This window comes from Neomonachus schauinslandi, chromosome 7 (genome assembly GCF_002201575.2).
Source record: "Neomonachus schauinslandi chromosome 7, ASM220157v2, whole genome shotgun sequence".
Taxonomy (NCBI): Eukaryota; Metazoa; Chordata; class Mammalia; order Carnivora; family Phocidae; genus Neomonachus; species Neomonachus schauinslandi.
Genome location: NC_058409.1, coordinates 43,171,987 through 43,197,531, shown reverse-complemented (window position 1 = coordinate 43,197,531; position 25,545 = coordinate 43,171,987). Strand labels below are relative to the sequence as shown.

At 37.8% G+C, this 25,545-nt stretch overlaps 2 protein-coding genes across 2 annotated transcripts in view; one reads left to right on the top strand and one right to left on the bottom strand.

Moving 5' to 3' along the window:
• The window catches only part of NDUFAF2 (NADH:ubiquinone oxidoreductase complex assembly factor 2), a 145,628-nt gene extending 122,534 nt beyond the window's left edge, over nucleotides 1-23,094 (bottom strand). Inside the window, exon 1 of the mRNA XM_021701969.1 lies at nucleotides 22,890-23,094. Within this exon, the coding sequence (XP_021557644.1) occupies nucleotides 22,890-23,016 (127 nt within the window). The 5' untranslated portion in view covers nucleotides 23,017-23,094. The remainder of the gene's footprint in view (nucleotides 1-22,889) is intronic.
• Nucleotides 23,095-23,203: 109 nt separating this feature from the next.
• The window catches only part of ERCC8 (ERCC excision repair 8, CSA ubiquitin ligase complex subunit), a 50,532-nt gene continuing 48,190 nt past the window's right edge, over nucleotides 23,204-25,545 (top strand). The window contains exon 1 of the mRNA XM_021701947.1: nucleotides 23,204-23,328. Within this exon, the coding sequence (XP_021557622.1) occupies nucleotides 23,252-23,328 (77 nt within the window). The 5' untranslated portion in view covers nucleotides 23,204-23,251. The remainder of the gene's footprint in view (nucleotides 23,329-25,545) is intronic.

Sequence of the window (25,545 nt, the reverse complement as noted above, 5' to 3'; positions counted from 1 at the left end):
CTGTTCTCCCCTCTCCCTAGCCCCAGCAATCTTCTTTCAATGGATTTACCTATTCTGGTTATTTCATATAAACAGAATCATACAATATGTGACCTTTCATGTCTTGCTTCTTTAATATACCATAATGTTAATATGTTCACAGGTTCATCCATGTTGTAGGAAGTATCAGGACTTCATCCCTTTTTACAGCTGAGTAATATTTCGTTGTGTGAATATACAACAATTTGTTTTTCCATTCATCTGCTGATGAACATTTGGGTTGTTTTCACCTTTTAGTTACTGTGAATAGTGCTATTAACATTCATGTACAAGTATTTGTTTGAGTACTTGGATATATACTTTAGGAATAGAATTGCTGGGTCATATGGTAATTTTATGTTTAGCTTTTTGAGGAACCACTAAACTCTTTTCCAGAGCAGCTGCACACTTTTACATTCCACCAGCAATGTAGGAGGGTTCTAATTCTCCGTATCTTTGCCATCACTTTTTCATTTTTTTGATTATCGCCATCCTAGTGGGTGTAAAGTGGTAACTCATTGTTTTGATTTGCACTTCTCCAATGACTAACGATGTGAAGCATCCACTCATGTGCTTGTTAATCATTTGTATATCTTCTCTGGAAGAATGTCTACTCAAATCCTTTGTCCATTTTAAAATTCAGTTATTATGTTTTTGTCATCTGTTTTGGATACTAGACCCTTATTAGATATGTGACTTGCAAATATTTTCTCCCATTTTGTAGCTTGACTTTTCACTTTGATAATATCTCTTGATAAACAAAGTTTATAATTTTGATGAAGTCCTATTTATCTTTTTTCCTTTTGTTAACTGTGCTTTTGATGTCATATCTAAGAATCCACTGCCAAATCCAACATCATGAAGTTTTATCCTTATGTTTTCTCCTAGGAATTTCATAGTTTTAGCTCCTATATGTAGATGGCTGATCCTTTTTGATTAATTTTTGTATGTGGTGTGAGGTGGGAGTCCAACCGCATTTTTTTTTGCATGTGGATAGCTAATTGTCTCAGGACCTTTTGTTGAAGAGACTCTTATTTCCCCCACTGAATCATTTTAGCACCCTTGCTGTAAACCAACTTGCCAATGGATGTATGAGTTTATTTCTGAACTCCATTTCTGTTCCATTGGTCTGCAGTTATCCATTTAAACTGTATATTTTTCTAAGTGCTGAAAGCATGAGTACAAAAGAGTTTGGGTAAGAAACACTACTCTAAGATTTTTAGTTTGATCTAATGTTTCCCACTAGACTGGTGACATGCTTTCTCAATAGCAACCACATCACCACTGGGAGCAGAAGGGTGGTAAAAGAAGAAAAAAGTGACAAGAAGAAGGCATAGGCTTCTACTCCTAGGAGATCTGTGTTACTTGTTAGCAATACCTAATAAACTGGCCAAGTGACCAAGAAGCCAGTTTACCACATCCACATAGGCACCTGCAATCATTACTAGTAACCCCACAGATGTAAAGACTGCCAAGATTTCATCAGAAATTGTAGGGGGGTGCCTGGGTGGCTCTTTGGTTAAGTGTCCGACTCTTGATTTTGACTCAGGTCATGATCTCAGGGTCATGGGATGGAGCCCTGCATCGGGCTCTGCACTCAGTGTGGAGTCGGCTTGTCCCTCTCTCTCTCTGCTCCTCCCCCTGCTCTCTCTCTCAAACAAATAAATAAATAAAATCTTTTTTAAAAGAAGAAATTGTTTGAACACTTGGTGTTTGCTGCAAATGACACTCATGTTCTCTGATTCATTAATTTGGGAAATAGTGCATGAAAATGGACAGATGAAAGAAGGGAAAGGGGAGAATACCATTTTATCTTAGTTACAAAGACTTTTTTTGAAGCTACCTGCGAGATTCATTTTCTTTTTTTTTTTTTTAAGACTTTACTTATTTATTTGACAGAGAGAGACACAGCGAGAGAGGGAACACAAGCAGGGGGAGTGGGAGAGGGAGAAGCAGGCTTCCCGCTGAGCAGGGAGCCCGATGCGGGGCTCGACCCCAGGACCCTGGGATCATGACCTGAGCCGCAGGCAGACGCTTAATGACTGAGCCACCCAGGCGCCCCTGCGAGATTCATTTTCAATATAGTTTTAAAAAGAAAAGTCTTAGGAATTATTTTTTATCCCCATATTACAACAAAAATAGGAAATTATTCTTTTCCTTGCTTTAGCTTACTCTCAATTATCTTTTAGAAGCTGAAATATAACCTAGCCAGCCCTCATCTACCAAGTCCACTGTTCTCAACAATGAACACCATTAATGGATTTATTTACAATTCATAGTACAGTGACATTGAAAGGTAGGCAAGGGTCATAAATTTTAAAAGTGTGGTATGATCATGAAAATATCCATCATTTTTACTTTTAAGAGGGAGGGGGCAGCCTCTTTGGTGCCAAAAATGCCATTAGAATTAGATGCTGCTTGAAATTTACTCATATCAGACATCTGCTTCTTTCCTCATATCAGCCGAGAAGAACACTTAACAGCAGAAGAATTAGTCATCTGGCTGAAAGCTGTCAGCCCTTCTATTAGGTACTATGAGAATAGTATCAGGCAAAAGCTCTGCCCCAGAGTGTCCCTAGATATAATAATCTCACTTCCCTACATGAGAGGCTCTCTGGGGTTACAGGGAATAGCTAACTGATGGGTATATATAAGACACTCTTTTGTCATCTAATAAATCATAAGGTAGATGATGAGGGTCATGTAAGAGGAAAATCTGACTTATTTCACCAACCTCTTTTTAGTGGTATACTACTTAGCACACCTTCCTCTCTTCTTTTTCTTCATGTCTCAAAAGGGAAGTACCAATGGCATATAACACTGAGCTGAAAAAAAGTCCAGAATAGCTGGAAAGATCAAATTAAAGGAATGAAGGGAGCAAGGGAGAGATGGGAGAAGGAGGAGGGGAATGTGGAAAGTGGAAGGGCTGCTATCTAAACTAACCAAGCCTGCTTAACCCACAGATCAGTCACTTGGAGCAGTGATTTCCAAACTTTAATGTGCAGGTGAATCACCTGTGCATCTTGTGAAAATGGAGATTCTGACATAGTAGGTCCGGGATGGGGCCTGAGACCCTGCAAGGACATACAGAAGATTGTATCTGTCGAAGAGAAAGGCGATTGTCAGGATGACACCACCAGGACTCTCACCAAAACTGAAAGGTCTACCTTGAACATCCTCCTTCCTTTTCCCAAATGCCTCCTCAATTTTATGGCTCTTCATTCCTTCTGTACATCACAAGTCTTCCACCTCATAGAGGTAAGCCTCACAAACAAGAGAGGAAGCTCTCCTCTGCCCTTAACTTTCTAAATCAACTCTCAATCTTAACTGCACTTTGATACTGTTATCCTTAATGGTTAAAGCATTCTAGACTAAAGTGACAATTCACAATAGCTTTATTCCTTCAAAGGGACACTTGTATTTTAAAAGATTGTCTTATCAGCCTACATTAATATCTACTGGGGTCCACAAAGACTGCCATGTGGAAAATATTTTTGAGATCCTCTATTTCTTACCCATCTGTGGTAACATGCCATTATTTCCACTCAACTTTGATCCGCCTACTAGCATTTTATTTTTTATTTAAAAAATTTTTTTTCTTTTAAGATTTTATTTATTTATTTGAGAGAAAGAGAGCAGGAGCAGAGGGAGGGGCAGAGGGAGAGGGAGCAGCAGACCCCGCTGAGCACAGAGAACAATGCGGGCTCCATCCCAGAACCCTGCAATTATGACCTGAGCTGAAATCCAACGCTAAACCAACTGAGCCATCCAGGTGCCCCTAGTGTGTGGGGTTTTTTTTTGGGGGGGGGGCGTTAAAAAAATTTTATTATGATAAAATATAGATAACATAAAATATATCATTTTTTGCACTTTTTTTTAATGTTATATTAATCACCACACATTATATCATTAGTTTTTGATGTAGTGTTCCATGATTCATTGTTTGCATATAACACCCAGTGCTCCATTCAATACATGCCCTCTTTAATACCCATCACCAGGCTAACCCATCCCCCACCCCCCCTCCCCTCTAGAACCCTCAGTTTGTTTCTCAGAGTCCATAGTCTCTCATGGTTCGTCTCCCCCTCCGATTTCCCCCCCTTCGTTTTTCCCTTGCTGCTATCTTATTTTTTTTTTAACATATAATATATTATTTGTTTCAGAGGTACAGGTCTGTGACTCAATATGTCATTTTAACCATTTTAAGTGTACAATTCAGAGGCATTGATTACATTCATACTGTTATGCAACTCTCATCACTACCTGTTTCCAAATCTTTCCATCACACCAAAGAGAAACTCCATAACCATTAAGCAATAACTCCCCATTCCCCTTCTCTCCTAGCCCCTGGTAACTTCTGATCTGCTGTCTCTCAATTTGCCTATTCTAGATATTTCTCATAAAAGTAGAATCAGGGATGCTTGCATGGCTTGGTTGAGTGACCCCTCTTGATTTCAGCTCAGGTCATGATCTCAGGGTCCTGAGATAAAGCCCCTAATGTTTTAAATTCATAGAATCTACATTAAGAACATGCAGCCTTAAAGCCACCAATCCCACTTTTTCTGCCATGATAAGTGGCTTTGTACTTCATGGTATACTGAAAACATAAGGTGATACAGTGTACTCAAAAACTTGAAATTTTAAATCATAAATCTCTGAATACAATACTGAAAAATCTCATCTTAATAATAATAAATTATCTAGCCAAAAGAGTAAATTAAGGAACTTATGAAGGTCTGTTAGGTCATGCTATGGGAAGGGAGCTAGAGAAGGGTATAACCTATTATGTGGAATACTACTAGAAGGAGAGAAAAATGGGATCTTTGCAGAGAGAAAGGAAGATCACAGAGATTAGGCTTGGGTCACAGGATCCTTCACCTTGGAGGGAGCACATGACTCAAACCTCTGCTACATTTTTATGGTGTACTCATTAAGAGCAAAAACCTTTGTGAAGTCTCTGATTTCCAACATTCAGGTTTATTCATAGGACAAAAATATTTTTTCAGCATATTGAGAGAAAATAAAATTTTATAAGTCTATTCCACATATTCATTAAACAAAAGGAACATTTTTTTAAAGGTCACCAAGCTACTAAAAGTTCCAAAACAGCAACGATTTCTTATTGCTAAAACAATTTATTTGGAGGTTTCACATGTCTTATTTCATTATTCTCAGAAAACAGACTATCATATAAGAATAATTCTCCAAAATGATACATACTAGAAACTTTAAAAAATGATCATTTAATTTTTTTGTTCCTTCACTATCAGTTTCTTAAAGGACATGGTTAAATGTTAATGATTACAATTGCCCTTATTAAAATGAAAGCTTTAGACTTGTTAGTGTATTTATTCATTCATTCAAGTTTATAGTCACCCAAAATGTTCCTGAATATCTTTTTGACAAATTAAGCAGTAGCTACACATTTAATTCTGCTGGCTCCAAACCTGACCCAGACTCATTCCTGAGACTCTTAGAGTTAAAAAATTTGACTATTTTATATTCCCCAAAAAAGAAAAGATACAGATGGGTGCCATTTATTGACTGAAAGTCACACTAAATACTTGGTTGCCAATAATTTAGCAGGACACTTGGCAGGTGGCCAGAAAATAAACCTTTCTTCAAGATGCTAATACCTAATTTAGAGGCTGCTATTTTAGACATTTTCAAAATTTTGTTCTTGCACAAGCATGCAATTAAAAAATATAAGGAGGACGAAATCCAAGCACAATAAAGGTTAGAATGGAAAAGGAGATCCTGAAAAGATTTTATTTACTAATGGGTGTAAAACAGTGCCCATTAAAATAATTCAAAAAAGGAAAAATAAAACCTTATTAGTTATAAATAATTGTGCTTAATACATTTATTTTCTAATTAAACTCTAATGTCATATCAAAAGACTATCAAGATTTATCATCAAGCTTATGAATCAAAAGTAAGTTAGCCAAATAGAGCTCAATTAAGTTTTTTAACACCAATGTGGATAGCCTTTTCATCATACAGAATTTGAACTAGACAAGTCGTTATATAGCTGACAAAAATCTGACACTGGCTTTGACCCATTTTCCTTTCTCACAGTTTAACCAATTGTTTTTACAGTATTTCCAATGTTTCAGTTATTTTCCTCATTTGGCTCTCCTGCCTAAATGAAAACATTTTAGTGAAGTCATACATGGTTATAGAAATACTGCACAACAGGGCCATACACAGTTTTTGATGAGTTTCAAAAGAGACTGATTGGAAACTATACTGCAATCACAAATCCTTTGTGCTGATGAACATGTGTGCCACACAGTACTGGGCTGCTACGGTTGGTATGTGTCAAAGCTTCCATCATAAAACTTTGCTGCTTTCACGGTTTCGTGAACTAGCTATAAAGCTTGATTTGGTTCTGATAAATAGAAGATTATTTTCAAAAGAAAGACAGATAAAAAGCTATAAATTTGCAGACATGTGGAGTGTGTGCACATGTGTATATACAATATAAATTTATATACATTTATATTTCACATATAAATATGTATTATAAATATATATATTCATATATACATGATGGCACTAAAGAAAGTTTAATTGGTATAGAGAGTAAAGTATTTATTGTGTGGTGCATACTAACAAAAAGTTAGCATACCACAAAATCAGTTCAAAGATCATTTTTGTTAAACTACATTGGAAAAATACAGCCTGAGGTCTTAGGAGCTGTGGGCCAGTAACAATCTATTTCAGACGCCAGTTGCTTCATCCATAAATGAATAAAAGTAGCCATTCAAAAGGCCCTCCGTTTACAATTCATATCTGGAAGGAAATAACTGTGTCTTAAAGTTAGACACACATACACACACGAACAAGGTTAAAAATTTAAATGACTTAATGATTTCTGCATCTTTCTTATTCAAGCTGCTCATGTGGTTTTTGACAATATAATAAAATCAGAATAAAAACATTTTAACTCCAATTTTCTACCAGAGTAACTTTCAGTGTTTAACAAAGAAATGAAAGAAAATCCAGGAATTATTTAACTTAAAAATACTTTTAACATAAATTATGCTAGATTATTTTTACTTTATTTATTTTATTATTTTTTTAAGATTTTATTTATTTATTTGACAGAGACACAGAGAGAGAGGAAACACAAGCAGGGGGAGCGGGAGAGGGAGAAGCAGGCTTCCCGCTGAGCAGGGAGCCCAATGCGGGGCTCGATCTCAGCACCCTGGGATCATGACCTGAGCCGAAGGCAGACGCTTAATGACTGAGCCACCCAGGCGCCCCTACTTTATTTATTTTAATGCTAGATTTTTTTTAAAGTTGCTCTTTGGAAAACTACAAATGCAAAGTCAATGTGGAAAACTTAGAGATCAAGCAAGTGAATCTACGATTCAGTGGGAGAAAAACACCTATGTGAGAGTCATGAAGGAAAAATATAAGGTGTCTCCAATCGAAATGGGTTTAGAGATGAGTATGCTATCTTACCAGCAACCGCTCTTTTGTACAGGTTGTTGAGTGGTCAAAATAAGTCGTGAGGGCAAGGGTACTTTGGGAAATACAGAAAATACATGTGAGATAAATGCCTACCTAAATATCATTTGAATGGCATTATTCCATAATTCATGTAATTAACTAACTACAATAACCTGAGAAAGTCTGCTTAATAAAAGCACATCTGCATCTGTGTAAGTTTTACTATAGATTTGAATTGTTTTGCATGTATTTCAGCTTTGGTAAAACTTGGTTATTTTTTAAAAGTTAAAAAAAAAGTGTACATAAAATTTAAATACCCCATTTCTACACTGAATATCTTCTCATTGGCTCATAATTTTACTTTTGACCTTCAGTGATAGTATATGCTAAACTCCAATATGTCAGGAAAAGTATTTTCAATTTTAAAAATGCCTGTATTTGATTAAATTATACTATTTTATATATTGTGATCTTGATCATTAACTAAACTACTTGAAATATTTTATTCAGTCAGTAATTTGCAAAAATGGTATTTCTAAAAAATAAAGTCTATTAATTTTAAAAACACACATATAGCTAGCACATAGATAATGTTCAATAACTATTAAAATGAAGGATGAAAGGGGCAGAAAGAGGTCCTAGTTTTGATGCACTGTCCCTTTTTCCTCCTCTTAAACCATCTGCCTCCCTCAATACAGCACACAGGCTTAGAACAATATATCTGATTCCTAAAAAAACAGAAACGAAAAGAAAAAAAAAGAGGCATTGCTGGGAACAGTCACTAAATGTAGGTTCATTTCAGATGCCAAAAGGGAGGCCTCAGAAATAACATCTTAAAAAAAGAAAATCAAATTTTAGAGGTAAAATGACAAGGAAATCTTTTAGATTTAAAGTGAAACCATCTCGAGGGCTTTTATATTCTCAAAGGGACTACGTTTCTCTTTATTCTGCTGCTGCTTAAGAGAGAGAAGCAGCAAAAGCAGTGCAAGAAAGGAAATGAGATAAGGTAAGCCGAAGTCTATCCCTGTGGAGTCTACTTCCTTCAATTTAACAGACACTAGATACATGAAGAATCCAGTATATGTTAGGTACCAATGTAAGTGCTGAGGCTAACCCCCACCTCCCTTCATTCAGAGTAAAAAGCTAATCTGCGTTGCTACTCCATCTGACCGGTGTGCTCCTGCTGCAGAAAGCCAGTTGGCTACCTTCCTTACCCCCTCCAATCAAGTCTTTGTTCAATATGTTACCTTCTCACGGGACGCCTGGGTGGCTCAGTTGGTTAAGCGTCTGCCTTTGGCTTGGGTCATGATCTTGGAGTCCTGGGATCGTGCACCATGAAGGGCTCTCTGCTCAGTTAAGGGCACAGATTTTTTAGTATTCTATTTATTGATACATCTCTAATGCCTAGAACTGTGCCTGCCACATAGTAGATATTCAATAACTGTCAGTCTAATGGATAAACTCGCTTTCCTGAACACCTGACACAATCTGGACACTGTCCAGAAGAACACAGTCAGGAAAATGCTACAAAAGTGATCACCTATAACACAGTGAGGGGCACAAAGTTAAATACTTGGAGAACAGTGAATTCTAGCTTAGAGTTACAATAAGTACATTGACCATATTTTCAAAAATCTTGCCAGTGAGTGGAAAGCAAATTGCAAGTATTTAAGTCCCAGATTTCCTCACTGATTATATATTTATTAATAGAGTAACTGCAGTTTCTAGTATATGTAGGAAAGCAATAGTTTCAACATAAATAAAAATACACATGAAATAAGCTTATAATATTGGTTCACTTTTAAATATTTACTCAATATTTTAATTTGTACTCACTCTCCAAGGCAACCTCTTTACTTACATATCAATTTCTCTAATTTTCCAATGTTTACAAATACAGCATTAGTTGAATGCAAAGTGAAATTGCAAATCTTGAAACAGCTTCATGAAGTCTATGAAAGTAATGTAAAATCACAAAAAAATAATTTCTAATTGAGGTATCTGAGATAGACTAATAAAGACTAAAACATGAAAGGTGATTCAAAAGATAATGAATATTAATCAAAGATTAATAAAAATCCTTAGATAATTTGATTAAGACCCCAAATTTTGCAAAAAGAATACTTAATCCTGCTGCGAGAGACAGATGTGAAATGAAGGATAGTGCTATTAGAATTTTGTCAGAAAAACCTTGCTAAAAAATCAGTACTTGATGAATTATCAATTCCATTAATTAGCTTACAGTTGAAATTATATAGTAAATTTTGCTGAAGATTTTAGGTTTCATTTTTCAACATAAAGGGCTAACCAGATTTTTCCCTGTCTCATACCCACACACACCACTACCACCATCACAATAGCTCTTTTTCTACAACACTTCATTGTTAAACAGGTCACTTCAAGTGGTCTCTTTTGAGTGCCTTCTGTCCTCCTTAATGGTGAAAAGAAAATAAAGAGAAAGATGGAAAACACATGGAGAGAAGGAGAAAAAATATTTTTCAGAGCAAAGCCCTAGAAGGAAGACTGGATCAATGTCTGTTTAATAAGAGTTATGCTTTTAGGAACTCACTGATAATAATACAGTAATAGTAGGAGACTTTAACACCCGACTTACATCAATGAACAGATCATCTAAGCAAAAAAAAAAAAAAATCAACAAGGAAACAATGGCTTTGAATGACACACTAGACCAAATGGACTTAACAGATATATTCAGAACATTTCATCCTTGGGGCGCCTGGGTGGCTCAGTCGTTAAGTGTCTGCCTTTGGCTCAGGTCATGATCCTAGAGTCCTGGGCTGGAGTCCCGCAGGCTCCCTGCTCAGTGGGAAGCCTGCTTCTCCCTCTTCCACTCCCCCTGCTTGTGTTCCCTCTCTCACTGTGTCTCTCTCTGTCAAATAAACAAATAAAATCTTAAAAAAAAAAAAGAAAAGAACATTTCATCCTAAAGCAGCACAATCCATTCTTTTTTTTTTTTTTTGGGCGCCACCCAGGCGCCCCAATCCATTCTTTTTAAGTGCATTCTCCAGAACAGATCACATACTAGGGACATTCTCCAGAACAGATCACATACTAGGTCACAAATCAGGACTCAACAAGTACAAAAAGACTGAGATCACAGCATGCATATTTCCTGACCACAAAACTATGAAACTTGTAGTCAACAACAAGAAAAAATTTGGAAAGATCACAAATACATGGAGGTTAAAGAACATGCTACTACAGAATGAATGGGTCAACGAGAAAATTAAAGAAGAAATAAAAAAAATACATGGAAACAAATGAAAATGAAAACATGATGGTTCAAAACCTTTGGGATGCAGCAAAAGCAGTCCTAAGAGGGAAGTATATAGCAATATAGGCCTACCTCAAGAAGCAAAAAATATTTCAAATAAACAACCTAACTTTACACCTAAAGGGGCTAGAAAAATTAGAACAAACAAAGCCTAAAGCCAGCAAAAGAAGGGAAGTAATAAAGATCAGAGCAGAAATAAATGATACAGAAACTAGAAAAATAGTAGAATAGATCAATGAAACCAGGAGCTGGTTCTTGGAAAAAATTAATACAATTGATAAATCCCTAGCCAGAGTAATCAAAAAGAAAAGAGAAAGGATCCATATAAACAAAATCACAAATGAGAGGGGAAAAATAACAACCAACACCACAGAAATACAAACAACTGTAAAAGAATACTATGAAAAATTATATACTAACAAACTGGACAATCTGGAAGAAAATGGATAAATTCCTAGAAACATAGAAACTACCAAAACTGAAACAGGAAGAAATAGAAAACTTGAACACCGATAACCAGCAAAGAAACTGAATCAATAATCAAAAATCTCCCAACAAACCAAAGTCCAGGGCCAGCTGACTTCACAGGGGAATTCTACCAAACATTTAAAGAAGAGTTAATACCTAGTCGTCTCAAACTATTCCAAAAAATATAAATGGAAGGAAACCATCTAAACTCATTCTATGAGGCAAGCATTACCCTGATTCCAAAACCAAAGAATTCACTAAAAAAGAGAACTACAAGCCAATATCCCAGGTGAACATGGATGCAGAAATTCTCAACAAAATACTAGCAAATCAAATCCAACAGTATATTAAAAGAATCATTCACCACGATCAAGTGGGATTTATTCCTGGGTTGCAAAGGTGGTTCAATATTTGCAAATCAATCAACGTGATATACCACATTAATAAAAGAAGGATAAGAACCATATGATCCTCTCAATAAATAAAGAAAAAAGCATTTGACAAAGTATAACATCAATTCATGATAAAAACCCTCAACAAAGTAGGGATAGCGGGAATATACCTCAACATTATAAAGGCCATATATGAAAAACCCACAGCTAATACCATCTGCAATGAGGAAAAACTAAGGGCCTTTCCTCCATGGTCAGGAACAAGACAGGGATGTCCACCACTATTAGTTAACATTGTACTGGAAATCCTATCCTCAGTAATCAGAAAACATAAAGAAATAAAATGCATCCAAATCAGCAAGGAAGAAGTCAAACTTTCACTCTTCACAAACAACATGATACTCTATGTAGAAAACTCTAAAGACTCCACCAAAAAATTGTTAGAACTAATACACGAATTCAGTAAGGTTGCAGGATACAAAATCAACATACATAAATGTGTGGCATTTCTATAAACCAATAATGAAGCAGCAGAACGAGAGATCAGGAATTAATTCCATTTACAACTGCACCAAAACCAGTATGATACCTAGAAATAAGCTTAACCAAAGAGGTAAAATATCTGTACCTGAAAAACATAAAACACTTATGAAAGAAACTGAAGATGACACAAAGAAATGGAAAAACATTCCATGCTCCTGGATTAGAAGAACAAATATTGTTAGAATGTCTATACTACCCAAAGCAATTTATACATTTAATGCAATCCCTATCAAAATAACACCAACATTTTTCAGAGCTAGAACAAACAAATCCTAAAATTTGTATGGAACCACAAAAGACCCTGACTAGCCAAAGCAATCTTGAAAAAGAAAAGCAAAGCTGGAGGCATCATGATTCCTGACTTCAAGTTATATTACAAAGTGGTAGTGATCAAGACAGTATGGTACTGGCAGAAAAACAGACATATAGATCAATGGAACAGATTGGAAAACCCAGAAATGAACCCACAATTCTATGGTCAACTAATCTTTGACAAAGCAGGAAAGAATATCCAATGGAGAAAAGACAGTCTCTTTAACAAATGGTGTTGGAAAAACTGGACAGCAACATGCAAAAGAATGAAACTGGACTACTCTCGTATATCATACACAAAAATAAACTCAAAATGGATGAAAGACCTAAATGTGAGAGAGGAAGCCACCAAAATCCTAGAGAACACAGACAGCAACCTCTTTGACATTGGCTGTAGCAACTTCTTACTAGACATGTCTCCAGAAGCAAAGGAAACAAAAACAAAAATGAACTATTGGAACTGCATCAAGATAAGAAGCTTCTGCATAGCAAAGGAAACAACAAAACTAAAAGGCAACCTTCGGAATGGGAGAAAATATTTGCAAATGACATATCTGATAAAGGGTTTATATCCAAAAATCTATAAAGCACTTAGCAAACTCAACACCTAAAAACCCAAATAAGGGGCGCCTGGGTGTCTCAGTCATTAAGCGTCTGCCTTTGGCTCAGGTCATGATCTCAGGGTCCTGGGATCGAGCCCCACATTGGGCTCCCTGCTCCGCGGGAAGCCTGCTTCTCCCTCTCCCACTCCCCCTGCTTGTGTTCCCTCTCTCGCTGTGTCTCTCTGTCAAATAAATAAAATCTTTAAAAAAATAAAAATAAAAATAAATAAAAAAATAAAAACCCAAATAATCCAGTTAAAAAATGGGTAGAAGAGATGAAGAGACATTTTTCCAAAGAAGACATCCAGATGGCTAACAGACACATGAAATGTTGCTCAACATCACTCCCCATTGGGGAAATACAAATCAAAAGTACAATGAGATACTACCTCACATCTGTCAGAATGGCTAAAATTAACAACATAGGAAACAACAGATGTTAGTGAGGATGCAGAGAAAGGGGAACCCTCTTACACTGTTGGTGGGACTGCAAACTGGTGCAGCCACTCTGGAAAACACTATAGAGGTTCATCAAGAAGTTAAAAATAGAACTACCTTACGATCCAGCAATTGCACGACTATGCATTTAGCCGAAGGATACAAAAAAACTAATTTGAAAGGATACATGCACCCTGATGTCTATAGCAGCATTATCAACAATAGCCAAATTATGGAAAGAGCCCAAATGTCCATCTACTGATGAATGGATAAAGAAGATGTGGTATGTACACACACACACACACACACACACACACACACACACTGGAATATTTCTCAACCATAAAAAAGAATGAAAGCTTGCCATTTGCCATTTGCTACGATATGCATGGAGCTAGAGAGCATTATGCTAAGTGAAGTAAGTCCATCAGAGAAAGATAAATGCCATATGATCTCACTCATATGTGGAATTTAAGAAACAAAACAGATAAACATAGAGGAAGGGAAGGAAAAATAAGATAAAAACAGAGGGGGAGACAAACCATAAGAGACTCCTAACTACAGAGAACGAACTGAGGGTTGCTGGAGGGGAGGTGAGTGAGGGGATGGGCTAAATGGGTGATGGGTGTTATGGAGGGCATTTGTTATGACGAGCACTGTGTTTTATCTGTAAGTGATCAATCACTAAATTCTACTCCTGAAACCAGTATTACATTATCTGTTAACTAACTAGAATTTAAATAAAAGCTTGAGAAAAAGAGTTATGCGGGGCACCTGGGTGGCTCAGTCGTTAAGCGTCTGCCCTCGGCTCAGGTCATGATCCCAGGGTCCTGGGATCGAGCCCCACATCGGGCTCCCTGCTCAGCGGGAAGCCTGCTTCTCCCTCTCCCACTCCCCCTGCTTGTGTTCCCTCTCTCACTGTGTCTCTCTCTGTCAAATAAATAAATAAAATCTTTTTAAAAAGAGTTATGTTTTTATGCTTTTAATAAACAAAATGCAAAAAATAAGTAACTTTAAATGATATACTCAGCTGGGGTGGGGGGAGGGAGAAAGTTTAATTAGATCTCTGCAAAGGGTGCAATTTGTCATTTGGACCACAAGATGGAGGCACCAGTCACAGCAAAGGCAATAAAGGTGAAAGAAATAGCTGCTTCTGTGTTAAAATGACAAAACTAATTTTAAAAAAATTATATATATTTCTAAGTCATTTTTTAAATGGAAATTTATTCTAACAATGATATAATGAAGTCCGTACTATGATTCTGAAGAGAATTCTCTATCCAATCCCGTTGTCAACTCTCAAAAAGCAAGCATGTTAACTCAATTTTGTAATTCTTGCAGAGAAACACTTAGAAAGTTTTAAAATAGCAGCTGAAATGAATTGCTGAACAAAGTAGTACTCTGAAAAGGGACAGGCCTAAGTAAGAAAAGTTAACAGTTCCATCTGATTTAAACTGACAGAGAAATTGGCTTTTGCACAAATATGTTAATACAAATGGAGTTCTCATCACTAACCTTGACAAATCAACAAAAGACATGTTATTTTCCTTATTTGTTATAATTCTTCCACAAGTACAGTGAATCATGACAAGTGCTAGGAATAGTGTCTAATCCACAGTACTTAATACTAATCATCATTATTGCCATTACTATTCTTAATGTAAAGCAACTATAAAATCTTCAAAGCAAAAGAGGACAAATGATTCTTTTCTATTACATATTTTCAGCCTCACTTAGAAACAGATATAATATAGTCTAGTCACTCTTTCATTGTTAGTTTCTGTTTTGGTTAAAAAAAAAAAAATCCTGTTTTTCCCTGGCAGGGAAAGACAGAATTCAAGATTAAGGATGCTTATGTTCATTTTAAGGCCAGTAGAAAGGACTGACACGTAGAACTGTGACGTTTCATCCTGTTCTTGCAGATGAAAGTATGGCACAGACGTGGCTCTACTGGAGGCAGGAATGCAATCAAGGACTACAAGGAAAACTTTGGTATTCTCTATTCACCAAAATACCAGTCAGTGCTCAAGTACATGGAATGCAGACACATGCAAAAGTAGGGAATTCGGTCAGCAACTGAAATCATCTCAGAAGAAAACACAATTAAGGAGTGAAATATTAAAATGAAGATGAGAGGGCGCCTGGGTGGCTCAGATGGTTAAGGATCTGCCTTCAGCTTCGGTCATGATCTCAGGGGCCTGGGATCGAGTCCCACATTGGGCTCCTTGCTCAGCAGGGAGCCTGCCTTTCCCTCTGCCTGCAGCTCCCCCTACTTGTACTCTCTCTCTCTCTGGCAAATAAATAAATAAATAAATAAAATCTTAAAAAAAAAATAAAATAAAATAAAGATCAGAAAATTAAAAATCCAACCTTCAGACCACCCTGAGACAACCTATATAAAAAGTTTATACTTATTATTTTATATTCGACAAGGTATTTTAAAGTAAGTTCAACTTCTTCTAGATATCCCTTAAGAAAAAGCTTATTTTAGCTAATATCATAAAACATTTTAGGGTATTCTATCAATTTGATGATGTCCATGGTAATGATTACATTGTGATCTCTGACAAACTCAAGATAGAATATCGCTTCCTATTCTAAAAACTATATGTATTATTTTTTAAATTTTTGGTCAATTCTTCAAAATATAATTGCCATTTATATCGTTGTTCATTACTGACTAGGAAAAATTCACAATGTCATTTTAAAATCCTTAAGAGTTAGCAGTTTATAAAGCAGTAGTGCAGGGTTTATTTAGAGGAAAAAATATAAATCCAATTATTTTATTTTATTTATTTTTTAAGATTTATTTATTTATTTATGGGGGAGAAGCAGGAGAGGGAGAAACAGACTCCCCACTGAGCACAGAGCCATACACAGGGCTCTATCCCAGGACCCGGAGATCATGACTTGAGCTGAAACCAAGAGTCAGACACTTAACCCACTGAGCCAGCCAAGTGCCCCTAAATCCAATTATTTTAGAGAAAAGATGCTTCATTCAAATCAGCTCAAAGAAAAATGTTTAATAAACTGGCACCCTACAAATATTTTAAACAATGCTGCCGCCTGCTGGAAAAATCTGAAATGTTTTTGTTATTTCCCAAATATTAGACTATCTACATTAAAGAGTTGTACCATGATCTTCCAATTACCTTCAAAATCAAGACACACCTTATTTAATAATTCTGACCATGTGATTTGTCTGGTTCTTAATAACAACATCTTAACCAAGTACTAATTCATTATAGTTTTTAGTATATTTAAATACTAAATACAAACAGGTTGAGGCAACATCATCAAAAACAAAGCAACTCTGTAATTGTATGTAACAGTAGATGATGCAGGTTTTGGATTATCAGATGATGATATATTCACCCTTACGGGAAAAAAATAAGACTGGGTATCTTAACAGATGTTTGAGGCTAGCAATAAAACTAAGTTTGGAAGATCACTGACTAAGCTAAGTCCAACTGGAACCACATTAGAAAAGTTACGGAAAAGATATGCTTATTTCTAATGAGAGCATTTTAGACCGTGAAGAATAATTTGGCCATTCATCATAAATAAAAAGCATATATCCTTTAATCACCTGTTTTAAGATTTTATAAAACAACTTCATCATTTCCTGTGGTTTTTAAAATTTTGCTTTGTTTTTGTTTTTATAATTCTGGATCCATAAATATCTCAATTCATCGAACAGCTGTTTTCTGAGTACCTACTCTGTACCCAAACATGTATACATGAAGCTTATTTAAGTATTCAGAAATGAAACAATCACCTCATGTTGAAAAAGAGGATAATAATCCCTAGTTATATGGGTGTTGTAAAGACATGAAATAGAGTTGGCACTTGAATGGTAGTTATCATTAATGTGACCATTACTAAAATGACTGGAGGCTATGCTAAATTGAGAACAAAATGGAGGAAAAAACTTCAGTTTAAAACAGCCATTGATTGGGGCACCTGGCTGGCTTAGTCGGTGCAGTGTGCCACTCTTGATCTTGGGGTTGTAGGTTTGAGTCCCACGTTGGGTGTAGAGATTATTTAAAAAAAAATCTTTAAAAAATAATAATAAAATAGCCACTGATTGTTTACCTCATTTATCTTTCAAAATATAAGTGGGGGATGAAGCTACATCAAAAGGGCAGAAACTGAGGCAAACAGACCTGAAATACATAAAACAGGTATGTTTTATATACAGCAGTGCTGAATAAATATTTGTTACATGAGAAATTAATGAATGGTACAGGATGAGCTGGAAGGCAAATTTAGGAAAGCTTACTAGCTTATGAGCTAGCAGACATACCAGCCACACTGGAAGAATCTCTGTAAGTCTTCCCCCCCCAAAAAATTCTGAGAGAACCCCAAGCTTAGAGCAACAGGCCTGAGAGCACAGAGCAAAAAAATGGTTAAAAAAAAAAAAGTAGGACACAGGACGAGAGCATGGGGACCCAGCTAGATGGGATGGTAGGCGCAGGGGACCTTCCTAAAGGAAAGGATCAGCAACATTCACAAAGGAAACGAACCATATTCACTGAGAAACAACTGGCAGATTTGGAATTCTTGTTGAGCAAGAACCCATACCCTGCTCCCAACCTTCAGAAAGAAATGGCCTCGAAACTGGAGATACATCCCACCGTCCTGCAGGTTTGGTTCAAGAACCACAGAGCAAAAGTCAGGAAAGCCAAACAACAGCAATTAGCTGGGGTGGAAGTCAAGACCAGCTCTTCCAAGAGACACACGGATGCCGCTCCAGGAGCCCCGGATGGTGCCTACCCTGCTTCCCCGGTTTATACAGATCACCCCATTCCTTCCTTCCAACTCAGCATATGCTCCAATTTTAAGGCTGTCCCAGACCATTCTTTTGGCCACAAAATAGTCCATTTCGGCTGCTGCGGAGATCTAATATCTACTCCCATTACAGAATCCCAAATTCTTTCCACAAACTTCACTGCTAATTCTTTGGGTTCTTCATCTCCACAAAGAACTTAGTGAGCAAAGCCAGACACAAAAGGTCACCTACTGTAACGATTCACAATAATTCCGGACGAGAGACAGAGTCCAGATCTACGCAACATGGAGGCATTTCAAAAACAGGCTCCGTGAAAAGAAAAAAAGACCCACAAGTGCCCGTGGGGTGGAACTGAGTGGCAAGAGTCGCTCAACAAACTATTGCAATGGGGATGTTTCATGTTGTAAATTCGGATGGCCATCTAGCTCACCTTCTACAGGGCTTCCGGAGTCCTTTCTTTAAGAGCTCTGATCATGTCACAAGCTTTTCAATGGCTACCTACCAGCTAGAGAATAAACTGCAAACTTCAAACTCACAGTATTCAAGGCCATTTAGTATCTGACCCTGTTGATCCCCTCACTAAAACAGCTTTCTCTAGCTCTTCTCCACTGAAGCCTACCAGCATGGGACTACCTTCTACTTTCTGTGGTGTTTCCTAGCCCTTCTTAGCCCTGACTGGGAATGCTCTTCAACCACTCTTTCTGAAATTGTATTTATCATTCAAGGTGCTGATCAAATGTGTCCAGCTCCTTATCTCCCTAAATTCTCTCAGCTACAATTAAACACAAGGCACTCTCTTCCTTTTCTAGCATGACTCTAATAGGCTGAAAGTTATTTCTTCAAAAAAGGTAAACATCTCCCCTCTGATCTAAGTTCTGATTTAAAGGGCTGCATAGATGAACCTAATCCTTTTCTATACAACTATCTTCCAAATATCTGAAGCTGCTCCTAAATCTTCTCTTCACAGGATAAATTTCCTCAAAATTCACAGCTAATAGTCATAGATACAATTTCTAGAAATTTTCATCTTCATAACTACTCCTGTCTGGACACTCTAGATTTTCAATCATCTCTCCTAAAGTGTGGTATCCAGAGGCAAACACAATACTCCAAAATTTGTTTTTTGCAAATTATGCACGATATTCACCTTCCTTCCCAAATTTGGACATTCACAATGTCTATTAGGAAATTAACAACTCAAAATAGTCTTTCAGTAATAAACTTGCTAGTTTTAACTGGGTGCAGATGTTTAATAAATGTGCAAAAGATAAAGATGAAAATAATAAAACAAGGTTCAAAGACGTTCTAGTCAGAATTAAGTATACAAGAATTTACCTTAGGAAGGGAACTCATTTTGAAACATGGGCTAAATGGAACCAGATGTATAAAAACTCAGAGATAGTATAAATAAAAAGGGTGCAATATCAAAGGAAATTTCTAGACAAAGTTTATTTGGGGAATCTTTTACTAAGTAATCTTCCATAGAGCAAGCAAACTTCCAATAATAATATGTTGATTAACATCTTTTTATTTAAAATGCCAACTAACGCTATCTTCACAATCTTTTTATCCTGAGATGCCAGTATGTTTTTTTTTTTTTTTCAAAAAAAAAAAGTTAAAATTTCAACAATCAATCCTAAACTTAAATTCAGCTGACTGGACAATACTCCAGAGATTTATTTTAAATTGCATAAGTATCTTTGCTCTCATTAAATAATATCCTATGTGGAAAGTATAGTAGTTCTTTAATGACTGGAGCCACACTAACTAACTGAATTAAAAGAAAAAGTCATTTCCTCTAAAGAGTTCTTAAATACTCTTCAATGGTGGTGTTAAATGCTCAACAATTCATTCAATTCAAAGAAAACTCAAGGAGACCTCTAAAAAACCATCTTTCATACCAAGGAAATAAAGTTAGATGACTCATTTTTGGAAAACTTGCATTAAAACAAACTAAAGATATTTCCCCTATATATAGTGGAAGGCTTAGGAAATGTGTAACAGTATTTACAGAACATAATATGTGTCTGTGCCACAGGCTTCAATTATCTAAGAACTGAGCAACACAGATATGTTATATAGCAGCATACAATGATTCTCCTACATCATCAATAAAAGCCTCATTTTCTCACAGCCAAGAGTACATGAATTCCAAATATCAAGCTGATAGAAGTATAAATTTATAATCACTTTGGAAAACAATTTGGTATCATAATAACATTAAAGACCAACATATCCTTTGACTAACAAATTATGTTGTTTTAGAATACACATGATTTTGTTAATTTAAATCTTTCTTCAATCATATTGTATTTTCATTGAAATGGTACAATGAAGTTGATCCAAAATTTTTTTTTTTAAGATTTTGTTTATTTATTTGACAGAGAGAGACACAGCGAGAGAGGGAATAGAAGTAGGGGAAGTGGGAGAGGGAGAAGCAGGCTTCCCACTGAGCAGGGAGCCCGATGCGGGGCTCGATCCCAGGACCCTGGGATCATGACCTGAGCCGAAGGCAGACGCTTAACGACTGAGCCACCCAGGCGCCCCGATCCAAAATTATTTTTAATGGTCAAAAGAGTTGAACAGATACTTTATCAAAGATCTAAGGATGGCAAATAAGCACATAAAAAGATTCTCAACATTTTCAGTCATTAGGAAAATGAAAATCAAAACCACAATAAGACACCACTACACAACTAATAGAATGGCTAAAATAAAAATAAAAACAGCAACAAAAACCTGACAATACCAGTGCTGGTGAGGATGTGTAACCAGAATTTTCCTAACATTGCTGGCAGGAATGCAAAATGATATAGCCAATTTGGAAAAGAGGGGGGTAGTTCCTTATAAAGTTCCATACATGTGCGCACAACCCAGCAATCTCACTCTTAGGTATTTACCCAAGTGAATGGATAAACTTCGGTAAATCCATAAATGAACTACTACTTAGCAATAAAAAGGAATAACTACTGACACATAGATGAATCTTAACTGCATTACGGTGTGTGAAATACATTTTATTTGAAAGACTACATCCTCCATAATTTCATTTATATGATATCTGGGAAAAGGCAAAATTGTAGGGACCTAAAACAGATCAGTGGTTGCCAATGCCTGGTTAATGAGGTAAGGGTCAATGAAATACTAAGGGGTAAAGGGAATTTGGGGAGTGATGGAACCATTCTGTATCTTGATCGTGTGATAGTTATAGGACTATGCATTTGTAAAAAATCATAAAACCATACACCAAAAAGGATAAGTGTTACTGTATGTAAATTATACTTCAATAACAAAAGCCAATAGACATTTTGCATATTTTTTAATGCTACTGACAACTTATGGAAAAGAAGCATCTTTCCTTCTGGTTGCAATTTGTGAAGAAACACCATCAACACGCTAGGTTATTTGTGGACTTAAAAAAAAAAAGACATATTCCCTACCCTGATAGAGTTTAGAAGCTCATTTAAATGGGAAACAAGTCTTAGATATTAAGTTACAGAAAAAGGCTGGGCAAAACAATTTTGAGAGATAAATCACTAAATACAATTTACATGTGCTCTAAGTAAGGAAGGAGTAATTCTCTTTGACTAGAACTACCGGAAATGAATGGATCACAATATTGGAAAGATTTTAGTGCTTCTCAGTAACTGCTATTACCATCTCTAACTTCCAAGTGAGGAGACTGAGACCAGGGAGGACAAATATTTTGTCAGTTTTCCCTCAGTTATTAGGCGTCAGAGCTGAAGTTCTAACCCAAGCCCTTCTGATGCCAAAGCCTGAGATCTTTTGCATCGCGATGATGGAGCTACATCGTAGAGGTTATAACGGCTGCTACGTGAGATGATTTCAACCGACAGGAACGCCCCCTAATTCCCCAAACTCCACTACTTTGCATGAATCCTAGGAAACACCACAATTGGAGCAATGTTCTTAAAGTGAGCTCCATGGGGTTTTGGAGTGCAAATTCGTGGGAAAGGTAACATAAAACCTTGTGAGGACCCCTCTCCACAGTGTGCACAGCCCTACTTTAGACAGCTGGACGAAAGTGACGCGTGTGGCCAACGACGAGCTACCGAAAAGGTAAACACCAAGAAAGAGGAAAGCGGAGACCCTCAAGATGCACCTCTTCCATTACACAAGCCGGCCTGGTCGCCAGGAGGGCACAGGAGGAAGAAAAGCTACTTCCCTGCCCTCCTGAGGCCCTCTGGGAAAAGACCTCCGTGGACTTGTCCCTGTCTGTGTCGCCCAATGGCCAGGACCGGCGCCGGGGCGTCGTCTGCGGGTGGGCTCTCGATCCGGGGAGGAGAGCTGCGTGTGTGGTGCGGTGCTCGCGCGGGTCGCGGCCGGTGGCACCTCACCGAGGCGCTGCAACCCATGGACGGCGGGCACACTGCGGCCGGGCCGCGGCGCCGAGCGCTCAGCTCAGAGTGAAGGGGAGGCAGGGTGAACGAATCTGGGCTGTGACCCCAGGAGACATCACAGCCATCGGACGCTGTGTTAGTTTACGAGACGCGCTCACGTTCCCCTTATTTACTGACCGCGCAAACGTTGCGAGCTCGCTGTAATCTCACCTCTCCAGTTCTTGTACTCGGGGACATAGTAGTATTTGTTCCCAAACTGGTCTGTGCCCACTTGCTGTTTCGCTTCTTTTGACAGCGCTCTCCATAAGGCACGGAACAAATCCTGAGACCAACCCATGCAGTCCGCCGGGATTTAAGCACGAATCGCTGCCGGATTCGCCACGACTGAAACACCCTCGCTCTCCAGCCGCTGACCCCGCCCATCCACTCCATTCTCACGCCCCTCTAGTAACGGCGCTCACCATTGGTTGGATAGCACCTTGCTTGACCAATGGGAGACTCCACTGTTACAGCCCGGCCTCCGAGCTCTGTCATGGCGGTATCTAGTTTTCAGGCCGGTGTAAAGGAACGGGATGTTAGGGTTTTTATTAGCGAGACAAGCGGGTTTGGACGACCCTCTTCGCCTCCGGAGAGCGGAGTCCACACAGAGGTAACGAAAACCTTACTTTTTTCTCAAACAGGCCATTTAAAATCTGGACCTGTTTCTGTGGTTAGTCTTGCCTCCCACTTTCCCGCCTCATTATCACTTTACTGCCACCAAACTAGACTTTTAATTTCTTCTGCTCTGTGCCTTACGAAAATAAGATGCCTTCTACATACCTGGAGGCTGGTGGGTGCGCACGCGGCTTCTGGGGAAGATACTTTCCTTTTATCTTATTCCTTTTCCCTCACATTACATTTCCTTCCCACTCCCCGAGGAATAACTACTCTCCAAGGATCCCTTCATTCATTCAGTCGACATATTTACTGAGCTCCTATTGTTTGCCAAGCATTATGTTAAGGGTAGAGCATAGGCCAGGAATCGAACAAAGTTTACCATGACTAGAGCAGACAAGGGGGCCATTGACAAGAGATGAAGCTGGAGATGTAGTCTGGGGCTAGGTGAGAAAGAGCCTTGTGTGCTTGGTGAAGAGGTATGGAGAATGGATTGAAGTTGAGAGCAAGAGTGAGAGTCAAGTTAGGTAACTGTTCCAGTTGTCCAGAAGAGAGCAGATGGAAGCCTGGGAAATGGTGGTTGGGTGGAAAAGAGTGAAAATATTTAAAAAACATTTAAGAAATAGAATCAACCAGCTATGTAAATTGGTTGAATATAGTGAATGATGAAAAGAGAGGAGTCAACAATGATTCCCAGATATGTGCTTTGTATGTAGCAGAGTGAATGTAACTTGACCATATGGACGTTTTCCATATTACTTTCTTTTCTTTTTTTTTTTTAAGATTTTATCTACCCATTTGAGAGAGAGAGCAGGAGCGGGTGGGGGGGGGCAGGTGGAGAGGGATAAGCAGACTCCCCAGTGAACAGGGAGCCCTACCCTGGGCTCGATCCCAGGACCCTGAGATCATGACTTGAGCCGAAGTCGGATGCGTAACTGACTGAGCCACCCAGGTACCCCTTCCCATATTGCTTTCAAAGAACCTGTGAAGATTTTCACTTGGAGAGAGGAGGAGAAAGTTGAATGTACATATTTGTTGCTTAGAAGAAACTGAGATATCTTTAATGTGAGATGATACTTGAAGTGAGGTGGAGATGAGATCATCCAGGCATTACTTGTAGAGTAAGAAAAGCATTTCAATGACCAAAAATCTGAGAAACATCAACATTTAAAGTTAGGCAGAAGAAGAGATTACAAATGAACCATTGCAGCAAAACCAGGGCAATGAAGTGTCTCTTAACCTGAAAGAAGAGGAAGCCCTCATATGTGTCATTTGCTGGCCCTCGCCCCGTTTTTTGCTCTCAGTGGTTCTCCCTCCCATTACTCTGCTTATCTATTCAATTTATTACTACTGAAATTGTATTATATACATATTTTCTTATTACTATATTGTCTTCTTAAACCCTGTGAGAAAAGAGACATGAGAGAAGGGGCCTAGAAAAGTTTATGTTAAGTGAATGGCATGCATTCAAGAAATATGAGGAATAAAGGAAGAATTAAAAGTGTGCATTATATTTAACCAACAGGGTGATCACTGATGACCTTGGGAAGAGCATTTTTAAGAGAATCATGGGAATAAAAGTAAGATTTCAGTGAGTTGGAGAATGACGGGAAAAGAAGTGGGAACTGCCAACACTGATGGCTTTTTAAAGAAACTTAAGGAGAGAAAAGCAGAGTACGGTTGCTTATTGGAAAACTGATGGACATGATTTTTTTCTAATATCCCAAAAGAAGAACTCACCTGCTGCATTAGTTATCAGTGGGTGGGTAACAAAGTACCCCCCAAAACTTAGCAGCTTAAAGTAACAAAAGATTTATTATCTCACAAGTTCTAGGGGTCAGGAATCTGTGTGTCTTATCTGAGTCTTCTGGCTCATAGTCTCTCAGAAGGCTGAAATGAAGATATTGGCTAGGACTATAGTCATTTCAAGACTTGACTCTCGAAGGATCTATTTCCAAGCTCACTCAAGACAGGATTTAGTTCTTCCCTGACTTTGGTCCAGAGGTCTCCCTCAGTTCCAGTTATTTTTCACATAGACCTCTCAAATCACATGACAGCTGGCTTCCATCAAAACAAGAAAGTAAGAGAGCAAGAAAGGGCAAGCAAGATGGGAGCCAGATTCCTTATAATCTGATCTCAGAAATGGCATCTCAGAAATTGCATCTACTGTTGGCCCCCTCTCCCCACCCCCAATTAGTGCAGAGTTGACAGT